The 23,919-nt window shown below is 40.5% G+C and overlaps 2 protein-coding genes across 3 annotated transcripts in view; one reads left to right on the top strand and one right to left on the bottom strand.

Moving 5' to 3' along the window:
• Positions 1 to 12,366, bottom strand: part of LOC126481355 (putative protein tag-52) — a 142,391-nt gene extending 130,025 nt beyond the window's left edge. For both annotated transcript variants that reach the window (XM_050105054.1, XM_050105053.1), the window contains exons 1-2: positions 12,141 to 12,366; positions 11,623 to 11,753 (exon numbers count right to left, since the gene is read on the bottom strand). In XM_050105054.1, the coding sequence (XP_049961011.1) occupies positions 11,623 to 11,753; positions 12,141 to 12,252 (243 nt within the window). In that variant the 5' untranslated portion in view covers positions 12,253 to 12,366. The remainder of the gene's footprint in view (positions 1 to 11,622; positions 11,754 to 12,140) is intronic.
• A 156-nt stretch (positions 12,367 to 12,522) lies between these two features.
• LOC126481356 (aurora kinase A-A-like) overlaps positions 12,523 to 23,919 on the top strand; it is a 34,959-nt gene continuing 23,562 nt past the window's right edge. Inside the window, exons 1-4 of the mRNA XM_050105055.1 lie at positions 12,523 to 12,831; positions 13,434 to 13,625; positions 13,709 to 13,843; positions 13,952 to 14,110. Coding sequence (XP_049961012.1) covers positions 12,743 to 12,831; positions 13,434 to 13,625; positions 13,709 to 13,843; positions 13,952 to 14,110 — 575 coding nt within the window. The 5' untranslated portion in view covers positions 12,523 to 12,742. The remainder of the gene's footprint in view (positions 12,832 to 13,433; positions 13,626 to 13,708; positions 13,844 to 13,951; positions 14,111 to 23,919) is intronic.

Genomic DNA, 23,919 nt, shown 5'->3' with positions numbered 1-23,919 from the left:
CCAAAGGCACTATGCAAGAATCTTCTCTTTCAGGCCAATAAAATGATGCAGCTGGTCCTGAAGGATGTAGAAATAGAATTTCTGCATCTTTTTCATCATTGAATATTGTTTTTACCAGTCCAAAGTACCAGTTACAATCATAATTTGCAGCCACATAGCTATTTATGGATGGTTCAACACAAACTCAATCAGAAGAAGAATGGAAAGAAAAGACTAAGGAGGGTTTTACACTATCTGTAGTCCTTCCAATTTCAAGGTTGTTTGTTGGAAGTGGTTTAAAGTTATGAAAACTTCTTGTTCCAGGAATGGTTCAGGTTGCTGAAAAACGTTTTTCTAGTTTAAACCGTAGCAAATCAGCTTCTTTTTTGTCAATAAAGTGAAAATTAATGTTTTCAATGTTTTTTTCACAAAACTTGTACACATCGATTGCTGTCATTATTTGTTCTTCGTCTGAAAGCTGTAGACTGGCTTTCCTTAAAATTCTTTTAATAGTTCCTCCTAGGCCATCACAAATTGACTTCTCATGACTTGTTGCAAAAAAAAGTGTGTTGGGCCTTCAAATTAAAGTCTCTCAAGTGTTCAGTCAAATTTTTAAAACTGTTTCTATTTTTGTACTGCCCAGCACAACCATCTGTAAAGTAGTGAAATGAGTCAATGTCAGTATGATGTAATGACAGCCACTTTGTAATTTCTTTTTGTACAAAGTTAACAAAACCAGTGTCATGTTCTTGGTCGTCACTAATAAAACAGTGGTTGGAAACAAAAACATTGTTTTTCTCATTTCTTAGAAAAACTCCAACTGGGTGTAGAGTACAACCACCTCTATTCCAGTGGTAACTTTGGATCTCATTTTGTATAACAAAGGAATAATTTTCACTGAAATCCATCACAATAATTGCTGTTTTGGGTGATGGGTCTTCTTTCAATCTTTTAAAGGCTGCTGATTGGGAGTTTGCTATAACCGAGTGCGGGGTGAGTTTTTCCAATGACCTAACCAATAAAGAAATGTAGTCTTCAACACTGATAGACTGTTTGATCATTTCTGCCCTGTCTGTGTTAACCCACTGACTGATTACAATTTCTTCTCCTAAATCATAATCTTCACTTAGTTTTTCAGTTAAATACTCAGTTAGTGCAGTATTTGCAGGACAGCTGTCGCAATGATGTAGCATGCAGTTTTGGTTTTCCGTGTTGCACACAAGCATCTTAATTAGGTCTTTATAAGATTCTTCAATTTTCACAGCATCCAGTAATAGTTTAACATTCTGGTGGATACTGCATACACATACAGTGTGTGTGCCTGCAGCACCAGCAAGGATACACCATTTAGGTCCCAAGAAACAAAATTTTGAAAATCCTACTTCTACCTCGGGATTCTCCCATTTGAAAGAATAATAGAGTTCTCTCCAGTTACACAAAATGAGTCTTTTTTGCATGTACACATTGTTTTGAACACTTACTTTGTCTTTTGTTGCAGGTAGCACTCTGGAACTTTCATCCTTTTCATAAAAAGTCTTACTGTATTTTCAGAAAGAGTTTTACCTTTTTTTGGACCAGGAGTTTCCAAAATACCCTTTTCAGATTTTAGCTTTCTAGCTTGTCGCACCATGTACTCACTTATATTAAATTCTTTCATCACTTTATTTCGAGTCCAAGAATCTGGAGCCAAGGTCAGAATCTGGATTTTTCTAGACCTCCCAACAGATGAAATCTTCTCTTTCATAAGAGAAATCATTACATCAAAATCCTTTGTTTTCTCAACCACACTTGTATCTTCTTCGTCATCATCAGAACTTGATGCATCATATTTTAATGCTTTTGAAACCGGCTTTTTTGCAGTCTTTTCAATACTGCTAACCTTCCTTTTAAAACAAGACCCTTTACTTTGTTCTGACAAGCCATGAAGCTTTATCGGTGTTAAACCTAAATTATCAAGAGCAATGTTTGTTTGTACGAGGGATTCATTTCTGGATTCCAATGATTCTAATTCAACCATGACTTCATCATCTGTTTCACTTTCATTGACTTCAACTCTTAATTTTTCCTCACAAAAGTTACGGCATGTTGAGCAAAGCTTTTGTCCAGGTTTTATGCTAATATTTTTTGTCAGCAATTGTTTAGAAAGATCCAAGCCTACACTTCTCAATGATTTTTTGATGGGCTTTTTGTGTTTTTTTAGTGGGTCTACACATGTTGTTTGATACTTTTCAAAAACATTTAAAAAGTAGTAGCTGTGGCGTGAACATATATTCTTAAATTCACACAGATTAATTCCAGATCGTAAGTGGATCAAATCTTTTTCCTCACTCAATTCAGATACCAGTTGTAACTTTTTTGAAGGTGTGTAGGTTGTTTGGAAACAGTCAGATTTTTTAAATAACCCTACGCTACAGGTTTGAATATCTGACATACTGATTTCACTTTTGGTCTGATTACTGTTCTGGTTACTTTTATAGGATATCGGAAAAGAATCTCTGTAAACTAAGTAACAGTACTTACTGAAAGTTCGAATAAACTTAATAAAATACTATCCAAGCACTATTTAACACTGTAATAATTTTTTAGTTCAAAACACAGGAGTAACAAAACAAAATCCAAGCGTACATTGTTACTTCAAGAAGACAAAAACATATTTTTGGTGTCTAAGTCACTTGGTACTTTTTATTTTTAAAATATAATTAATATTATTTAAAAAATTAGATAACTGTTAAACAGGTTAAAAAGCCAACATAATTTTTCTTTTATCTACTAGCCTATACAATTAGAAGTATTTTAAAACAAATTTGAGCTTTCTATCAGGTCTGAGATTCTAGATAGTGCAGTTTTTGTAAAACTAAACATCCGTTAGCTCTTTAAAAAAAAAAAAAAAAAACTTGTAAATTTTTTTTCATTTGGAAGATTTTAATATATCTTTACGGTAAATTTTTTTAACATTTAGATATAATACACAAACTTATTCCAAAATTTCATACTGATATCTTGAGTATTCTTTAATATACAAATTTTTTTAGTTGTGAGGACACGTTTAAGTTACGATTTCCGACTGCTGAAACAACGCCAAATCTAAAACCTTTAAAAATTTATTAAAAAAAAAAGAAAAAAAAAAACCCTATAAGAGATAGAGCAAAAAAATTTTACAAGTGCTTTCAGGATGATAAAAGAAGTAATTGTACCAAGTTTCATCAAAATTTGACATGGTTGGCGTCAAGGCCTGGGTGACTTGACATGGAATGACCCCCTTGTTAAGCAGGAGGGGGCACAATACATAGGGAAAGAGCAATCATACCACAAGCCGGGTACTTGGTAATACAAACGGCAGAACATCATGCCTCCGGGCATATTGCCTCACCACCCTTCTGGATGAGTCGCAGCCGAAACACAACAGGGCATGGCTTCCCACCTCAAAACAGCTCACCGTATGATACAATCCTGCTCGCGAAACGTGGCTGCCCGTAAGGGCCACCTGCCACCAACTGCCCGTACGCTAGTACGTCCTCTCTCTCCAAAAGCCGCCAGTGATGGCACGCTAATCACTGTGACCCCCTCTGGTGATGCGCCAGAGGAAGGAGAGAACCGCTCAGTATGGTGTAGCGGTGGACAATGAAGTGCTGCAGGTTAGACGAAAGGCAGGGGAGAGGTGGGGAGGGGGTAGCGGAAAAAAAAGAGAAATAAAAGACTGGGTGTGATTTTGGAATGACGGCTGTGTAGTGTTGGAGTGGGAACAGGGAAGAGGCTGGATGGGCGAGGACAGTCGCTGACAAAGGTTGAGGCCAGAAGGGTTACAGGAATGTAGAATGTATTGCAGGGAAAGTTCCCACCTGTGCAATTCAGAAAGGCTTGTGTTGCGGGTAAGGATCCATATGGCACAAATGAAATGAAGGATATGTTTGGCAGCGTGTTCAGCAACAGAGTGGTCCACTTGTTTCTTGGCCATAGTTTGTCACTGATCATTCATGCAGACAGACACCTTGTTGGTTGTCAAGTCTACATATAATGCAGCACAGAGGTTGCAGCTTAGCTTGTAGATTACATGACTGGTTTCACAGGTAGCCCTGCTTTTGATGGGATAGTGATGTTAGTGACGGGACTGGAGTAGGTGGCAGTTGTTGGAGGATGTATGGGACAGGTGTTGCATCTAGGCCTATTACAGGGGTATGAGCCATGATATTAGAGATTGGGAGCAGGGGTGGTGTAAGGATGGATGAGTATATTGTGTAGGTTCGGTGGACAGCGGAATACCACTGTGGGAGGGGTGGGAATGATTGTGGGCAGGACATTTCTCATTTCAGGGTACTACGAGAAGTAGTTGAAACGCTGGCGGAGAATGTCATTCAGTTGCTCCAGTCCTGTGTGGTACTGAGTTACGAGGGAGAATCCCTGTATGTGGCCCGACGGTGGGACTTTGGGAGGAGGTAGGAGACTGGAAGCATAAGGCACGGGAGATTTGTTTTTGTACAAGGTTGGGAGGATAATTATGGTCAAAGAAGGCTTCAGCGAGTTCCTCGGTACATTTTCAGAGGGACTGCTTGTCACTGCAGATGCGACGCCCATGGATGGCTAGGCTGTATGGCAGGGACTTCTTAGTATGGAACGGGTGGCAACTGTCGAAGTGGAGATATTGCTGGTGGTTAGTAGTTCTGATACAGGTGGAGATACTGATGTAGCCATCATTAAGATGGAGGTCAACATCTAGGAAGGTGGCTTGTTGGGTTGAGTAGGACCAGGTGAAGCAAATGGGGGAGAAGTTGTTGGGGTCCTGGAGAAATGTGGATAGGTTATCCTCACCTTTGATCCAGATACAAGAGATGTCATCAATGAATCTGAACCAGGTGAGGGGTTTAGGATTCTGTGTTTTTAGGAAGGACTCCTTGAATAGGTTGGCACAGAATGATGCAATGTGGGTGCCCATAGCCGTACCCCGAATTTGTTTTTAGTTAATGCCTTCAAAAGAGGAGCAATATTGGGCGAGGGTATAGTTGGTCATGGCGATTAGGAAGGAGGTTGTTGGTTTAGAATCCGTCGAGCATTAGGAAAGGTAGTCTTCAACAGCGGTAAGGCCGTGGTCTTTAAAAATGTTGGTGTAGAGGGAGGTGGCATCAATAGTGATGGGCAGGGCACCCTCTAAAAATATACCGAGGGTCTCACTGAAGCCTTCACTGATCGTGATTATCCTCCCAACCTTGTTCAAAAATAAATCTCCCGTGGCTTATGCTTCCAGTCTCCCACCACCTCCCGAAATCCCACCGTCTGGCCACAGAGGAGCATTCCCCTCTTAACTCAGTACCACCCGGGACTGGAGCATTTTCCGCCAGTATTTCGATTGCCTCTCGTTTTGCCCAAAAATGAGAAATGTCCTGTCCACTATCCTTCCCACCCCTCCCACAGTGGTTGTCTGCCATCCACCAAACCTACACAATATACTTGTTCATCCTTACACAACCCCTGGTCCCAGTCCCGTATCTCATGGCTCAAACCCCTGTAACAGGCCTAGATGCAATACCTGTCCCATACATCCTCCAACAACTGCCACATACTCCAGTCCCATCACTAACATCACATGTTGTTCTTGTGGTCTTCAGTCCTGAGAGTGGTTTGATGCAGCTCTCCATGCTAATCTATCCTGTACAAGCTCCTTCATCTCCCAGTACCTACTGCAACCTACATCCTTCTGAATCTGCTTAGTGTATTCATCTCTTGGTCTCCCTCTACGATTTTTACCCTCCATGCTGCCCTCCAATGCTAAATTTGTGATCCCTTGATGCCTCAGGACATGTCCTACCAACCAATCCCTTCTTCTAGTCAAGTTGTGCCACAAACTACTCTTCTCCCCAATTCTATTCAATACCTCCTCATTAGTAACGTGATCTACCCACCTAATCTTCAACATTCTTCTGTAGCACCACATTTCGAAAGCTTCTATTCTCTTCTTATCCAAACTATTTATTGTCCATGTTTCACTTCCATACATGGCTACACTCCATACAAATACTTTCAGAAACGACTTCCTAACACTTAAATCTATACTCAATGTTAACAAATTTCTCTTCTTCAGAAACGCTTTCCTTGCCATTGCCAGTCTACATTTTATATCCTCTCTACTTCGACCATCATCAGTTATTTTGCTCCCCAAATAGCAAAACACCTTTACTACTTTAAGTGTCTCATTTCCTAATCTAATTCCCTCAGCATCACCCGACTTAATTAGACTACATTATATTATCCTTGTTTTGCTTTTGTTGATGTTCATCTTATATCCTCCTTTCAAGACACTGTCCATTCCGTTCAACTGCTCTTCCAAGTCCTTTGCTGTCTCTGACAGAATTACAATGTCATCAGCGAACCTCAAAGTTTTTATTTCTTCTCCATGGATTTTAATACCTACTCCAAATTTTTCTTTTGTTTCCTTTACTACTTACTCAATATACAGATTGAATAACATCGGGGATAGGCTACAACCCTGTCTCACTCCCTTCCCAACCACTGCTTCCCTTTCATGCCCCTCGCCTCTTATATCTGCCATCTGGTTTCTGTACAAATTGTAAATAGCCTTTCGCTCCCTGTGTTTTACCCCTGACACCTTCAGAATTTGAAAGAGAGTATTCCAGTCAACATTGTCAAAAGCTTTCTCTAAGTCTACAAATGCTAGAAATGTAGGTTTGCCTTTCCGTAATCTCTCCTCTAAGATAAGTCGTAAGGTTAGTATTGCCTCACGTGTTCCAACATTTCTGCGGAATCCAAACTGATCTCACCCGAGGTCGGCTTCTACCAGTTTTTCCATTCGTCTGTAAATAATTCGTGTTAGTATTTTGCAGCTGTGACTTATTAAACTGATAGTTCAGTAATTTTCGCATCTGTCAACACCTGCTTTCTTTGGGATTGGAATTATTATATTCCTCTTGAAGTCTGACGGTATTTCGCCTGTCTCGTACATCTTGCTCACCAGATGGTAAAGTTTTGTCAGGACTGGCTCTCCCAAGGCCGTCAGCAGTTCTAATGGAATATGGAATGTTGTCTACTCCCGGGGCCTTGTTCCGACTTAGGTCTTTCAGTGCTCTGTCAAACTCTTCACGCAGTATCGTATCTCCCATTTCATCTTCATCTACATCCTCTTCCATTTCAATAATATTGTCCTCAAGTACATCGCCCTTGTATAGACCCTCTATATACTCCTTCCACCTTTCTGCTTAGAACCGGGTTTCCATCTGAGCTCTTGATATTCATACAAGTGGCTCTCTTTTCTCCAAAGGTCTCTTTAATTTTCCTGTAGGCTGTATCTATCTTACCTCTAGTGTGATAAGCCTCTACATCCTTACATTTGTCCTCTAGCCATGCCTGCTTAGCCATTTTGCACTTCCTGTCAATCTCATTTTTGATACGTTTGTATTCCTTTTTGCCTGCTTCATTTACTGCGTTTTTATATTTTCTCCTTTCATCAATTAAATTCAATATTTCTTCTGTTACCCAAGGATTTCTACTAGCCCTCATCTTTTTACCTACTTGATCCTCTGCTGCCTTCACTACTTCATCCCTCTGAGCTACCCATTCATCTTCTACTGTATTTCTTTCCCAAATTCCTGTCAATTGTTCCCTTATGCTCTCCCTGAAACTGTACAACCTCTGGTTTAGTCAGTTTATCCAGGTCCCATCTCCTTAAATTCCCACCTTTTTGCAATTTCTTCAGTTTTAATCTACAGTTCATAACCAATAGATTGTGGTCAGAGTCCACATCTGCCCCTGGAAATGTCTTACAATTTAAAACCTGGTTCCTAAATCTCTGTCTTACCATTATATAATCTATCTGAAACCTGTCAGTATCTCCAGGCTTCTTCCACGTATACAATCTTCTTTTATGATTTCCTTTTCCTACTGTCGAATTCCAGTCACCCATGACTATTAAATTTTCGTCTCCACTACCTGAATAATTTCTTTTATCTCATCATACATTTCTTCAATTTCTTGGTCATCTGCAGAGCTAGTTGGCATATAAACTTGTACTACTGCAGTGGACTTGGGCTTCGTGTCTATCTTGGCCACCATAATATATTCACTATGCTGTTTGTAGTAGCTTACCTGCACTCCTATTTTTTTATTCATTATTAAACCTACTTCTGCATTACCCCTATTTGATTTTGTATTTATAACCCTGTATTCACCTGACCAGAAGTCTTGTTCCTCCTGCCACCGAACTTCACTAATTCCCACTATATCTAACTTTAACCTATTCATTTCCCTTTTTAAATTTTCTAACCTACCTGCCCGATTAAGGGATCTGACATTCCACGCTCCGATCCATAGAATGCCAGTTTTCTTTCTCCTGATAACGACGTCCTCTTGAGTAGTCCCCGCCCAGGGATCCGAATGGGGGACTATTTTACCTCCGGAATATTTTACCCAAGAGGACGCCATCATCATTTAACCATACAGTAAAGCTGCATGCCTTCGGGAAAAATTACGGCTGTAGTTTCCCCTTGCTTTCAGCCGTTCGCAGTACTGCAACAGCAAGGCCGTTTTGGTTAATGTTACAAGGCCAGATCAGTCAATCATCCAGACTGTTGCCCCTGCAACTACTGAAAAGGCTGCTGCCCCTCTTCAGGAACCACTCGTTTGTCCGGCCTCTCAACAGATACCCCTCCGTTGTGGTTGCACCTATGGTACGGCTATTTGTATCGTTGAGGCACGCAAGCCTCCCCACCAACGGCAAGGTCCATGGTTCATGGGTGGGGCGGGGGTTGGTTGGTTGGTTGCTTTGGGGAAGGAGACCAGACAGCGTGGTCATCGGTCTCATCGGGTTAGGGAAGGAAGCCGGCCGTGCCCTTTCAGAGGAACCATCCCGGCATTTACCTGGAGTGATTTGGGGAAATCATGGAAAACCTAAATCAGGATGGCTGGACGCGGAATTGAACCGTTGTCCACCCGAATGCGAGTCCAGTGTCGAACCACTGCGCCACCTCGCTCGGTGTGTGTGTGTGTGTGTGTGTGTGTGTGTGTGTGTGTGTGGGGGGGGGGGGGGGGGGGGGGGGGGGGGGGGGGGGGGTAACAGTAACATCACATATCCCATCAAAAGCAGGGCCACCTGTGAAACCAGTCATGTAATCTACAAGCTAAGCTGTAACCACTGTGCTGCATTCTATGTAGACATGACAACCAACAAGGTGTCTGTCTGTATGAATGACCAGCGACAAACTGTGGCCAAGAAACAAGTAGGCCGCCCTGTTGCTAAACACACTAGCAAACATGATATCTCTTATTTCAATGACTGCTTCACAGCCTGTGCCATATGGCTCCTTCCCACTAACACCAGCTTTTTTGAATTGCGCAGGTGGGAACTTTCCCAGCCATTAATCCCGTGTTCCTGTAACCCTCCTGGCCTCAACCCTCGTTAGCCACTGTCCTCACCCATCCAGCCCCTTCGTTGTTCCCATTCCAGCACTACACAACTGTCATTCCACCATCACACCGTCTCTCTTCCCCCCCCCCCCCCTGTCTAATTTGCAGCACTTCATTGTCCACCATCCCCACGATCTCCACCCCAGCCTCCTCCTTACCCCCACCCAGTCACCACTCCCATCATGCACTGGTGCTGCTGCTCGCAGTGCGGTTTCAGTTGCCTGAGACACAGCTGTGTGCGAGTAGCGTTTGCATTTGTGTGTGTGTGTTTGTGTGTGTGTGTGGTCTATCGTTGACAAACGCCTTAACAGGCGAAAGCTTTAATTGTGAGTCTTTTTGTTGTGCCTATCTGCGATTCAGCATCTCCACTATATGATGAGTAGCAACTTTCCTTTTCATAATATTGTTCCTTATTACAAGCGTTCAAGAGTTGAAGGTGTAGTGTTAACTGCAAGTTCAATCCCAGTTTCCTCATCTACAAGTTTTCATCTTGTTTGCCACATCTGCCAACTGATTAGCTAACTTGTTCCCCAGACTGCTAAAAGTTAAGGGTAGGATACAGGGTAATACACACGGTAAATGGGTGTGTAGACAGCTGGTTTTAGGTAAGCAATGCAAGAGTAATAGGCAGGCAATGTGATTTGTTGTAATGCTCCATCCACAATCCGGAGGTGTACGGGAGGGGTGGGGGTGGGAGTGCGGGGTGGGGGGAAGAGAGCAACACAACAGTTGCATTCTCAGCACTGATTACTAAAAACTCCCTTCACATTGAGTATATTACAAACGTACTTGTGTACAGGAAATCAAACAATGGAAACTCCAGGTAGGAATATCAACAAAGTAGGAAGAGAGAGATTGCTATTTACGATAAAGAAGACACATTAAGTTGCAGACAGGCATGATTAAAATATACTCACATATAGCTTTCGGCTAAAGCACACACACACACACACACACACACACACACACACACACACACACACACTGAAGCAAACCCCCCCCCCCCCCACACACACACACAAACAAACATACAAATGTGCATGTGGCACCACAGATACACGTCCCTCATCCAAGCTGCCAGAACTCTCATCAAACTCATGTTGTTGCCACAAACATGACACCTAACGTCTGCAGAATCTGTATGTTCACATATCATATCTCACCTTCCTCAGAACGTAACGGTACACTCGTGAACTTCACTGTTGTATCCATACCTAACCAAATAATAAGAAAATTAGACTTCTTTCTGAACAACAACGCCAAACTAATCAGATCTAACAAAAATGCCAAACACATATCCAAAAAAAATCTTAATAACCCACTGAAAACACTTCCACGGGCCCATGTTACCAAACCAGTTATCTAAACTCAAAAGCACACTAGCACAATGACAACCAAAACTCAGATAAACCCAATATCACACATTAAACTCTGCACATCCACATCCACCACCAAAGGGCACGATCAAATAACCTACAACAACATGGCATCTACAAACACAATCAACTCAAAACCTCTGCATGATAGTGACACGATACACCACAACATTATGTTGAAGGTCAAAGCAGATGGGTGGAATTGAATGCTTCCGTTGGCAGTATCTACTGTAGGCCTACTTTAGCCCAGTCAAAGTGCAGTGTGAAGCAGACGGGACCAACTGCTGGAAAGAAAGAGCCACACACCAGGTACCTATCATCTCCCTCACGCAGTGCTGATAAATGTAAGAGATAGCAACATTATACCATTCCTGATCTGCAACCATGATAATTCCAGACCTGGCCTGCAGCTTTAATAAATACTTAAATATTTCATATAAAATGAAACAACCTTTCCCTCTAATTATTCAGACATAACATTACACTTCGATATAACAGAGCAACAATGATAGCACTATGTACTGGTATTCAAAGAACAGAAAGAATTAGTCACAATCTGACATGAGGATTTCTGACTAACTGATTTAGACCCAAGGAACTGAGAAAGACAGTCAACAAACAGTAAGTCAGTCAGTCATCCGCTGGCACAATTGTGTATAACAAACTAGAGGTGTCTTCACCAATCCTTATCACAGCTGTGTTTATCACTAGTAAAATACGTAGATTGTTTATGGTAATATTAAAAATATGTAGCATATAATCAAATATATATTGAGAAAATGCGTTCATCGTGATCAAGAGCTATCGAACAGTAGACCAATCTCATCCGCCGCAACACAAGTGCGACTAGTGCAGTTACCTTCATCACAGTCTCCAAGCTTCGCAGGTAGCTAACCTCCGACGTCAGAATTTCTTGAATTGCTTTATTTCGTAAAGAAATTCGTTTCTCTTCGTCAGAAGTTCGTTTCACGCCGTCAAGATCAGACAAAACTAAATGCGATTAACAAAAAGATACAAGGAATTTCAGTAAAAAAGTGATTAGGATTTCACCGAAAACTATAAACTTAATGTACAATATCTGATGCGATTTTTGTATTACAAAATTAGATTGTCAGCAAAGGAAATGAGTAAATTGGAGCTGGTAATTTGCATGTCATCTACTTGTGAGTCAAGCATAGGAGTACTAAAACCGATGTCTTGTTATAAATTTATGATCATATTGAAAAAAGTCAACATAAAAACAAGGGAAAATTTTCACCGAATGGATATGTAGCTGCATCACCGTTAGATGATGAACATATTTTGGCATCATCTCACGATAAAAAGTTCTCTGTGGCCAAAAAATTCTAAGACCAGTAATAGAAACGTACTTATTACCTTTCAGTCTAGTTCTAGTTGTAAGTATATTACGTTCTTGTATGACGTTCCGCAATTCTGCGCTAAGAGTAAGTTGGTTCTGCGGTGTGAAGTGAACAGAGAAATCCATCATATCTTTAACTCGCAGATTGGAGAACTCTTAACGAAAGACTTGGCGTAAAAAAATTCTTAAATGGTTCTACAATAAACAATCTGAGAACCTGCCGTTACACAATAGTCATAACACCAAAACACGCAAATACAAAAACCGCTGTCAACCTGCCCACCAATAACCTCATGGTTTCACTTAGAGCCAATCAGGCTTTCTAAAACAAATGACTGCTACGACGAAGTTCCAATAGAAAACAAGCACACCTTCCTTTTAAATGCATCTGATTTTAAAACGGTTTTCGGTCAGGTGTTTTTGGAATGTAGAAGTACTTCGTAGTGTGACAAGTAAGGAGTGAGACGACACAAGATATTCAACAGGTTGTACAGAAGTAAGCCAATTGTGCACAACAGTAGTTGCCTGAAGTCAAAAGACTTATGAGCTAAGAAGATCCATAATTAGGAAGCGAATTCTTCACCACGTTATGAAGAGATAGTATATATTAAAGGAAGACATGGAGAAGACAGCGGGAATGTCTGCTCGTAATGCACCCAATGTAGGTCTTAGAACAGAAGGAGCAGCAAAAGATGCGCGGTCCAGCAGGTAAGCTATCTATTTCAGAGAGAGACTCCACTTCCTAGGTTTAACATAAACTATGAATTGAGTATTTATGTAATGAGTGACGATCAGCGTTTACGCTGGCGTTTAAACGTTTCAGCAGAACTTTTTGATCCCCAAAAGTAACGGCCTAAAAAATTTCTGTATTTCTTATTCTGTATAACGCCATATACACCTGTTACTTTGTGAATTTTCTCAGGATTGGTTAGAAGTAGCAAAATTTGTACGCTATTTTTTTCATCGCGTTCTTGGCAACAGACTTCATTTACCCATTTCCTCCTGTTTCTATCGAGAATTGGTGCGTGCTATTGATGGTAAATGAATAATTTTGTCGTTCTTATTAGTAAGTGCAGAAAACTTGGTTGTCTGTGCTAGCAAAAGTGCTGTAATCACATGAACAGTCTTGTCATATTATATTGACCTTTTCTTACAATGTTAATAAAATTCTAGAAGAATTGTTAAACTGACAATTATTCGTCTTTTTAGTTTAGCAAATTACACACTTTGGACTACCCTCCCTCCAGTAGATGCTTGGTGAAACTAGTCAGAAAGTAAATTATCTATCAAATAATAAAATTAAATTTCAGCAAGACCTGGACATTGTCTGATTTTGAAATTGGAAGAGCACTGGGAAAAGGAAAGTTTGGAAATGTTTATCTTGCTAGGGAAAGAAGTTCAAAATATGTAATTGCACTCAAGGTTCTGTTCAAGTCTCAGCTGGTTAGTGCAAATGTTGAGCACCAGCTAAGAAGAGAAATTGAAATACAATCACACTTGAGGTAAGTTTAAGGATGCAATGATCATACACTAAATTTTCAGTGTTAAGTTGCATTTGTTAGTTAATGTTTCTGAAAATTTTTAGGCATCCGAACATTTTGAAACTGTACGGTTATTTTCATGACGAAGCAAGAGTATACCTTATTTTGGAGTATGCTCCTAAAGGAGAGCTTTTCAAGGAGATAAAATCACAGCCACAACAAAGACTGGACGAAGTAAGGTAAGCTTCATTACAATGCTAAAGTATACAGATGTATATTATTTTCCAAAAATTGATATTCAGAGTTTTGTTCTGCAATATTTTCTCAGAATAAAAAAATTGTTACAGAACAGCTACCTACATAGCACAGTTGGCTGACGCTCTTCTCTACTGCCATAATAAGAAGGTGATTCACAGGGACATCAAACCAGAAAACTTACTTATCGGCAGTAAAGGTGAATTGAAAATTGCAGACTTCGGCTGGTCAGTCCACTCACCTCAATCAAGGTGTGTACAGCTCAAGACTCTTTATTGGTATATACTTTTAGGTGAATACAGTGTATTGTTAACTAACTAATGTAAAACTGATTTGATTTTGGACTTGATAAGAGGCACGTGTGGATTTTGGCATTCACTCTGCATACATTTGTACATCATGTGTTGCCATTTCGATGCTTATTGTTAAGATCAGGCACTGTGAGTGCAGCCAAATAGTAGGCCGGGCTTCAAAATTAAACTAGTCACCTAATATAAATACTGTAACTCTTTAAAGAATCATTAAGAAATGGTTTAAGAAACATAATACAGTCGCTGGTTCCCTGTCAACAAAATGTTAAAACTGAAAAATTTATATTTGAGGCATTCAGCAGGCAGGCACATAAGAGTTAATATTGCCAAGCTTTCAGGCACTGTACCACTTTTCGAATTAACTAATGCAAAACATACATGTACCAAAGTAATACTTTTACATTTTCCAGTAATTAAATTATGTAGAAATGTTGAGATGTAGTGTTTTTAATTCAGAGATCTGAAATTAATCCACACTCTAGCCAGACACTTAATGTAATCTGGCTGAGTGTGTCAGAAGTTTCTGTACAACCATTTGGGTGACTGCTGTTGCTTTCTACAGTAAAATATCATGTGATGTACATTTGTCATATAGCACAATGTTGGCCTTCCGGATAGCTGTGCACATTAGTGTCTGCTTCTGGGAGGGGGAGGCAGTCTGGCCCCGATTCAATTCTGCCTGGTAGACTAATGATGAGGACCGGTGTGCTGGCAAACTTGGATGTGGTTTTTAGGTGGTGTCCCACGTTCCAATAGGTGAATAACAGGCTGGTACGCAAGTCCCATTTTGAATATGTGCTACACAAACATTTCGAAAAGTTTCTTGATTTGCACATAGAAGCCACTCTAGACACACAGTTTGGGTACACTGATTCCTCCTCGCTGGTGAATAAGAAACTGTTTCCTGTAAATGTTTTCAGTAGCTAATTATTAGTGTAGTTCAATGCTTAAATAATTCGTACATTTTGCTGTAGGTATATAGAGCTTGCACTAGCACTCTAGGTTTTCCACTTTGGGTTTACCGAGCAAGGTGGCGCAGTGGTTAGACACTGGACTCGCATTCGGGAGGACGACGGTTCAATCCCGCGTCCGGCCATCCTGATTTAGGTTTTCCGTGATTTCCCTAAATCTCTCCAGGCAAATGCCGGGGTGGTTCCTTTCAAAGGGCACGGCCGACTTCCTTCCCCGTCCTTCCCTAATCCGCTGAGACCGATGACCTCGCTGTCTGGTCTCCTTCCCCAAACCAACCAACCACTTTGGGTTTGATACGAGTGGCGGATGTATGGGCGAACATGCAGTGATATAATTATCTACTACTTATACTTCCTTTGTTGACTAATGATCATGACTGAAACATGGTAACATGCACATGTGACAGAACTTGGAAAAGTTCATGACTCAGACAGAACGGACAAAAATTCTATCTGCAATACATATTTTAAAGTGATATGACACATTTCTGCCGAGGGTCTGAAATCATTTGTGGGGAGAATGATGGCAATGGGAAAGAGTGAAGACTGAACTAGTGTTTCAATTACTCGTCACCTTTGGTACTTGACTGCAGGCAATAGCCATGCCACTGTGTGTTCCACTTGAAAGAAAAAATAAAAAAAAAAACATTATGCTATCTATTTATATACTTTCAAACAAGACCATAATAAACTCCTCCAAATCTCATCGAACAGTGACCCACAACCATATCTCCACTTGGAGAACAATATTTAATGCTATGGAATTCCCACAGTATGAGATCACTGAAAATCTCAAGTAGGAAGCCTTGCCTTAAGTTATGAAATGAAAAATTTAACACAATTGGATTGTCTGCTGCGACTGACCTCTTAGTACGCCCTTCAGCCTTCGCTGGTGCTTCAGACTAGAAATCTCTTCCATATATTGATCCATTTGCCAGAGAGAACATTATTTGAATGATAACAAAAAACTGTGTAAAAGGTCTGTTCAAAAAAAAATTCCGGAACATTCATAATTTCACGCCAATGGTGTGTTGGAGTAAAATGCGGTTGGCATTCCTGCACACACTTATGTTTAATCAGTAACTGCTGGAAGTTGTATATTGAGTAGAAAGTTATCACTCAGTTAGCGAATTTTGAGATGGCAAAGTTGGAGGAAAAAAGCATATGCGTTAAATTGTCTGACTCGAGAAAATCTTTACTAGGGATGCCACAAGTTCTGGAAATTGGGAAATCAGTGAAGGAAAAATCTTGTTTTCTTCTCTGTAACTGAAATGGTTTGTTCACTGAGATGAGATGTCGTGCATTGTCGCTAGCTGGGTGCATCAGAGTATATGCACTGCTTCCCTACTCCCTCATTTCTGCTGCTTCTCCTCTTCCTGCCACTACCTCAGCTTGCAGTCAGTGCTACCACCATTAGTCGCCACCAGCCTAGCAGCTGCCAACGAGAGGCAGGGAAGTGTGAGGAATGGTTTGTTTGGATCTGGTTCTCAGAGACTGACGCAGCATGTGTGCATTAGTTGTCAGAGGTCAGTGATGTTTTTTGTTTGTTTGTGTGCTCGCACTCCTTTTTTGACAAAGGCTAAAGCCGAAAATTTAGTTGTGAGAGTATTTTCTACATGCCTGTCTGCGGCGCAGTGTCCGTCTGTACTACAGTGAGTTGCTACCTATCGTCATTTTGTATTGATTCTCAGAGTATTTGCGAAAATGATCTGTTGTGTAGATTGATCAACGCTCTCTCATTTTATCAACATGCTGTCCGTGGCACGTGAATAGCTGGTTACAAGTGTGAACTTTCACGACAGGCCAAAACCGGTGGCCATTTCTGCAGATATCTCTAACGGATCAGGCTTGCCGATCTGAAGCCCATCATTTCTCACTGATGTGCAAGGCCTTTTCTGTTGGATCTAGTCTCACCGATCTACCTGCAGGCCGGGTCTGTTTGTATGTGGCATAATGCGGTCCAGATTTTTGTGACTTACCTGAGAACCTAGGATGGCGGTGCTCCTCGGCAGGCCAGGGGTCACATGTGATGGATTTCAGGAACTGCGACTGTTTCACCGCAAGTACATTGTACAGTGCAGCATTTGATACACCTTTTATTTGTGCTAGTGCATTTCTGCACCTCGAAAATATATATTAGAAGGTATGGACGATAAGAAGAAAACTGTGGCAGTCTTTGGTGGTTTGTACGCTATGTACTTACATATTTCTCAAAAGAAAAATCTTACAATACCTGTAAAGCAATAGAATTAACAAGGAGGGTAATAAAGGGTAATAACTGACAAAGAGCATAGTAGAACAATGATTTTATTGGTGGTCACCTATAGTGTTGGTTTGCACAACTCTTCCCTGGCTTATACATTTCTTTCAAAAGGTCTACCTTTTTTCTCAGGTTATTTCTGAAATCGATGAAGGTATTTTAAATCTGTCTTGTGACTCAAAGGAAATGCAAATTTTTGTCACCGAATGTGTTTAATTTTATTGCAATAAAATGTCGTCTTAATGAGACAAATATAGCATCTGGATTGCTTTCACCATCTAAAAACAGTTAATTGCAGAAGATGTTGATGTTAGTATTTAAGATTTTTGCTTAAATGGGGGAGAAATACAAGAGTCCTTGCATTTTTTTCTTTGTCAGCTCGTGTCATTAAGCACACTTGAGATCTCAAAATTTGTCAGGAAAAATGCTACAACTTGTCTGAAAATTGGGGAAATATCAGAATTTCCCTTGGGAAAACTTGTGCCAACCCTGTCTTCAGAAACACACCAAATGATACAAGAAGCTTACGGTGATGAATGAATGCTTAAGCCATACTCGGTACTTATGATTGCTTCACACAGTTTAAAAATAACCAGACAGAAGTTAATGATGACCCTCATTCAAGGCGCCCTTTGTCTAGTGACAACACTCGTGTTGGGAATGTCAACGAAATTGTGCTGCCAATTGATGACTGTCAGACAGGTTGCAGAAGAATGTAACATTTCAGTTGGATTGTCATGAAATCTTGACACAGCATCTTGGAATGCATTATGTTGCTGTGAAGTGTCTCCCACAGCTCATGAGTCAAGACCAGACAGACAGAGACCTTCATTTCGCAATCTGTGAAGAGCTTTTGGATTGCGCAAATTAGTATGAGATGTTCCTTCAGAGAATCATAGCTGGTGACGAGACGTGGGTCTATGGTTATGATGTTGAGACCAAGGTTCAGTCTTCACAAAGGGTTGGAAAAGGTTCTCGGAGTCATGTGAGAATAAGGGGTATGTAACAATAACATGAGATTGTAAAACATGAGTGGGACTTTCCAAACTTTAATGTGTTTTGTGCAGTTTCACAGGAAAAGGTGTATGGTGATTTTTCTTTGTCGAGAATATGGTTACAGGAGACACATCTCGATATGCTTAAGAACTATCTTGTCGCACAGTTGGACTGATTCGAATGACTTCATTTATGAACAGGATGGGGCACCATCACATTGGCTTCTAGAAGTGTAGGAATTTTTAAATCGAAGGATTACTGAACGATGGATTGCTTGCCTTACATTACTGACCTCCAAGATCACTGGACCTGACTGTATGTGATGATTTCTTGTTGGGGTTTATAAAAGACTCTGTTTATGTGCCTCCGTTAGCAACAGCAATGAATGAACTGAGACTTCGCATAACAGCAGCTGCAGTGTGGGAACAATTTGAATACCACATTGTCAAATGCCATGCCTCCAAAGGGGGGCGTATTAAACACCTATGAAAAGGTATGAAAAAATTGAGTTTCCTGTTCATAAAAAAAATCATTGTATATGTTTACTAGTGTCAGAAATATAGATGTGCCAAATTGGATGATTCTTTTGGATACAGCCTGTGGAATAAACATCTGGTAGACCAATCAGTGGCTGTCCTATGATCAGGATGTAAAATATTGGCCGCCAGGTATAGCACAGTGGTAATCCTGAGATGAAAAATCTATAACTAGGAACCAGTTGAGTGCAAGGCTCATATGAAAGTGCTGTGCTAGTATGTTATGGTAGGAAAAATATTAGCTGCTAATGACTCGCAACATGCATCAGGCGGGTGACAGAAAATGAGTTCCGGAAGGTGCAGCGACCAACCTTCAATGGGATGTAGGTATTAAAATTCACAAAATGGACATTGTCAGCATTCCAGAAATGTTGAAAACGGACCATTAACTTGCACCATGAGCACAGATTGAAAAATGGTGCACCAAAGTGATCACAGAGGTTTGTAGCATCAAGAGCGAAGACAAATTCCTTGGGAGTTAAAAACTGTGCAGGGCATTCAGCTAGGTATCCAAACTTAAGTAATGCATACAGAATCACATTGGTATAATGTAGTGATCAGAAATGATGGAATGTGATAGCATGCAGCCGTAGAGATTATTGAGAAACTGGCTACCTTTAAGACATAGCTGCAGATAGTGCAATAGTGTTGTACAGGCACAGAAAATCAAACATTCAGAGGGTGAATTGTCCCTTGGTTCCAAGTGGTATGAGTTGTGCTACACGCACTTTCCAGGATGGACAGTTTGCACTAAAAGAGTATGATTTTTATATGCAGACCAGGAATGGAGCAAAAGAAAGTTATGTTGATCGGCTGTTGGCCAGAAGCAGTACTCGTACCACAGTTACAACTCTTACGCCCATTTTCCCACTCTTGCTTGCTGTGATGTAAATATTGGCTACTGTTCTTCCCAAAACATGCATATGAGAATCATAGGGACAGAGCACCTCCATCTTTTTGCAGCACAATAAATTACATGCCAGCCAAATTACTATCCAGATTAACAGTTTGCATAATTGTATACAAATGTGTAAATGCATTGTTAGTTGACCTTGATAAAACTCTCTTGGTACCTCCTATTTTCAAGGTTCCTTGTGTATGTTTCCTCTTCAAATATTGATTCTTGGGAGTTAGAAAAAGAAGAGATTTTTTATATATATATATATATATATATATATATATATATATATATATATATATATATATATATAATACTTTCTGAGTGATGGGATAAGCACATTTCTCATCTACAAATTTTTGGGCCGATTCCACAGTGTGCTGTGCATTGTCAAGTTCATGCTTTGTTTCAAATGAAATTTCGTTTTCTTATGTCTTCACATGCTGTTGCACTGTTTGAAATTATGGGACCATGCGCAATTAATTGTGCATAACGTGATAGAGCACTATCGTGTACAGTCTGATTTGTACTGAGCATCCTTAAAATGCGCAAACACCAGTTTTTGTAACATCGTGCGCCTTGTCGTCCTTTGTATATTTGTAGTTTCTATTATGCAGTTCATTTTGAGTAGACTTATTTGAAGTCTGTTTATAATTGTTTTATTTGGTATCCTGCAGATGATCTTCCATGTACCTGCTCCTTGGGCAATGGTTGTCCTTTACTAGATTTCACTATTGTGGCTCCCCGTCCAACGAGGAAGGTGAACTACATGGTTTGACATCTGTTTCAATATCAGTTTCACTTGTTAAGCATGTACTGTCATCTTTGTACTCCTCATGTACTTTGTCTACACAGTAGTGTGTTTACAACACCACTCATTCCACTGACTCACCTTGCAGAAATGCTAAATTGTTTTGTCACTTTGCAAAATTCCTTCTGGGTTCCTTTCTGACAAAATGTCAACTTCGGCAACGGTTGTTCTAGATAGAATGCAATGTCTGCTTTGTTGATCCTAGGCCACTGCCCAGCTTTGTATCAACACTGTAACATTGTTGTGAGTTGCTCGTCGACTAAGCAGTTAAACTGCTTTCATAGCCTTATACTGTGCTCACCATTGGACACCTCCAGTCCCACCCCCTACTGCTATTAGCAGCCAGTATTGTGGTTTCAGTGGGGTGTCAAATGCTATAAATTGTGTGTGTGTGTGTGTGTGTGTGTGTGTGTGTGTGTGTGTGTGTGTGTGTCAGTCGTTCGTTCATTTTAATTGTTCTTGTATTTTTAATTTACTTGACTTGCCTATGAGGGATATCATTCTACATTTTAAAGACTCAGTGAGGTTTCTGGTGCACCATGAGGGGATCAGGTTGGCCACAGGTGCTTGTAGGACCAGCTCCACACCCAGTGTCTGTGCTGAGGATCAACAATGATGTTTAGGATCATTGTGTGGTATGTGCTGGAGTCACTTGGTATGGAGCACTTACAACCCCAAATCCAGGATTTTAACTGCCTGTGACCATGATTACCGCATAGGCCAATGATAATTTTAGATTTAGCCAGTACAGGAAAGGTTGCACTCCTGCATGTGTTTTAATACTTAATTTTGTGCCATTTTAATTGAGCACCACAGTGCTGCAGCTGTCGTTGTGGATGGGTCAAAATGGGGGGACTGTTGGTTGCTCTTTAGTTTTCCGTGATCATGTTCTCAAAGTCGGACTGCCTCAAGACTTTGCTGTCTTAGACATGGAGAGATTGGTCTTTGACATAGAAAAGTATGCAATCTTGTGGGCACTGGAGCAGATGAGTGTGCTTCCTGTGCCAAATTTGTTGTTTGTTCAAATTATGAGTGCCCTTCACTTTGTACAATGCTTGCCTGTAGCAGATAATGTAGCCCAGAATGTCCAGGACACTGTCCTTCAACTAAAACAAGTTGGGAAGGAAGTGTCATTCTGCTGGGTACCAAGGCACATGGGTACTGCGGGAAATGAAAGGGTGGATGTAGGAGCCAAGGAGGCATGTGAAGACACTCGGCTATTTCAGTGTGCTGTCCCCCTGCATACTATCACCTCGCTGTTGAGGTAGTCATGTGTCAATGGGAAGAAGAGTGGCTGGAACTGACTGATAAGCTGCATCTAGTATAGCCTGCTGTGGGGCCGTGGAATACCTACTTTTGGCCAGAAAGCCGGGGTGAGATTCTGCTTATTCTTCTTCTCATAGGTCACAGTCCTCTGATGCATGGCTTCTTGCTCCAGTGAGAGGGTCGTCCAGTGTGTGGTGCTTGGGGCATATGGATAACAGCATGCCTCATTTTACTAGAATGTTTTATTTTCAAATCTGAGGGCAGGGGCATATTTGCCCTCAGTTTTAGGTGACATTGAAACGAATATGGTTAGTTTTAAGATTTTGTTATGTGTCCAACTTGTTTCCAAAACTTAATGTGTTAACAGGGTGACTGTCTCACCTGTGTTTTTTGTAAGTGGTCTGCCAGTCACATTTCCTTGGACTTTTCTTTTAAGTCTTCTGTCATTTTACTTTGATTTTAAACCCAGCAATGGCACCTTTCGGCCTTCTCTGTTGTATTAAGGCCTACAAGAGTGATTGTGTGGATCACTGCAAGTGGGGTGGCAGTGAGTGAAGAAGTCTCATTTTATAGATTTCATTATTGTGAGATAACAAGTTTTTATATTTTAACCATTTTAATTTCTTTTAATATTTGTAAGGGTGCTGATAACCTTGAAGTCAGGCACTCATAAGCTCAAAACGCACTCTTCTCCTGACATCAAACCAGTTCATTATAAGGTACTTCGGTTTATCCAAAGGCCTCCTTTACGTTCTTATAGGCCTTTCAATAGTCGTGCATGGTTCTATAGCCACACATTTCTCATCTAGACATATTTGCTTTACCAGTTTACAGTTCCTGTCACTCAATTTTTATACATGTGTAGTCCCTTTTTCTTGCTTCATTTGTTGCAGTTTTTTATTTGGGTTCATTGTCTTGTGCGTTAAGCAAGGATTTCACTGGACTTTGTGTTTTTTACCTATTCGTCATCTGCTGCCTTCGCTATTTCATCTCCCGAAGTTACCAATTCATCATCTCCTGCAGTCCTTCCCCCTGTGGTGATCAATTGTTGTCTAGTGCTGTTTTCGAAGCTCTCAAGAACTTTTTTTTTTTTTTTTTTTTTCCAGTATATCTAGGTACATTTCTTTAATTTCCTACCTTTATGCAGTTTCTTCAGTTTTAATGTGCCATTCACAACAAAGTACACACCTCCATGCCCCTCCCCACCCCCACCCCCCTTTTGATTTTGGAATCTGTTTGACAACTGTATAATCAACGTGAAAGCACAGAGCCTTCCTCCATGATTCTTAAACCAGGTGTTAACTATGATTAAATTATTCTTTGTGCATAATTCTACCAGCTGACGTCCCCTTTCATTCGTATCCCCCAGTCCATGTTCTCATACTACTTTTCTTTCTTATCCTTTTCATACTATCAAATTTTAGTTTCCCGTAAGAATTAAATTATTGTCTCCTGCACCTATCTAAATAATATATTTTTACATAGGGTAACATGCATTGTTATAATTTTTTCATTTGAAGACTTTTGTTGGGTTATTAACCTGTGCTGCTGTATTCGATGTTAGCTTTGTACCTGTCTTGGCTATTATATATTCATCATGATATTTATAGTAGCTTCCAAGCATTCTTATTTTCGCATTAATTATTAGACCACTTCTTGCATTATCTGTGTTTGATTTTATGTTCATAACATATACCTACATGACCAGAAGTCCCGTTCTTCCTGCCACTGCACTTAATAAATTCCCACTATATCTAACTTCAACCTATCCACTTCCCAGTTTCAATTCTCTAACCTGTATCCCCAATTAAGGGATCTCTAACATATTAAGCTCAGACCCCGAGAACACAAGTCAGTTTTGCTACTTCTCATAACAATGTCATCCTGAGCAGTCCCATGCTGCAGGCCTGAACGGAGATATCCGTCGGTACTGTTCAGCTAGCTCAGTGCTTTGAATGGTTCGCTCTTGCTGATACACTCTTGAGTGACCATTTTCCAAGTGTCCTTAGAT

The sequence above is a fragment of the Schistocerca serialis genome, chromosome 5, assembly GCF_023864345.2.
Source record: "Schistocerca serialis cubense isolate TAMUIC-IGC-003099 chromosome 5, iqSchSeri2.2, whole genome shotgun sequence".
Lineage (NCBI taxonomy): Eukaryota > Metazoa > Arthropoda > Insecta > Orthoptera > Acrididae > Schistocerca > Schistocerca serialis.
This window is presented reverse-complemented; position numbering and strand designations above follow the sequence as displayed.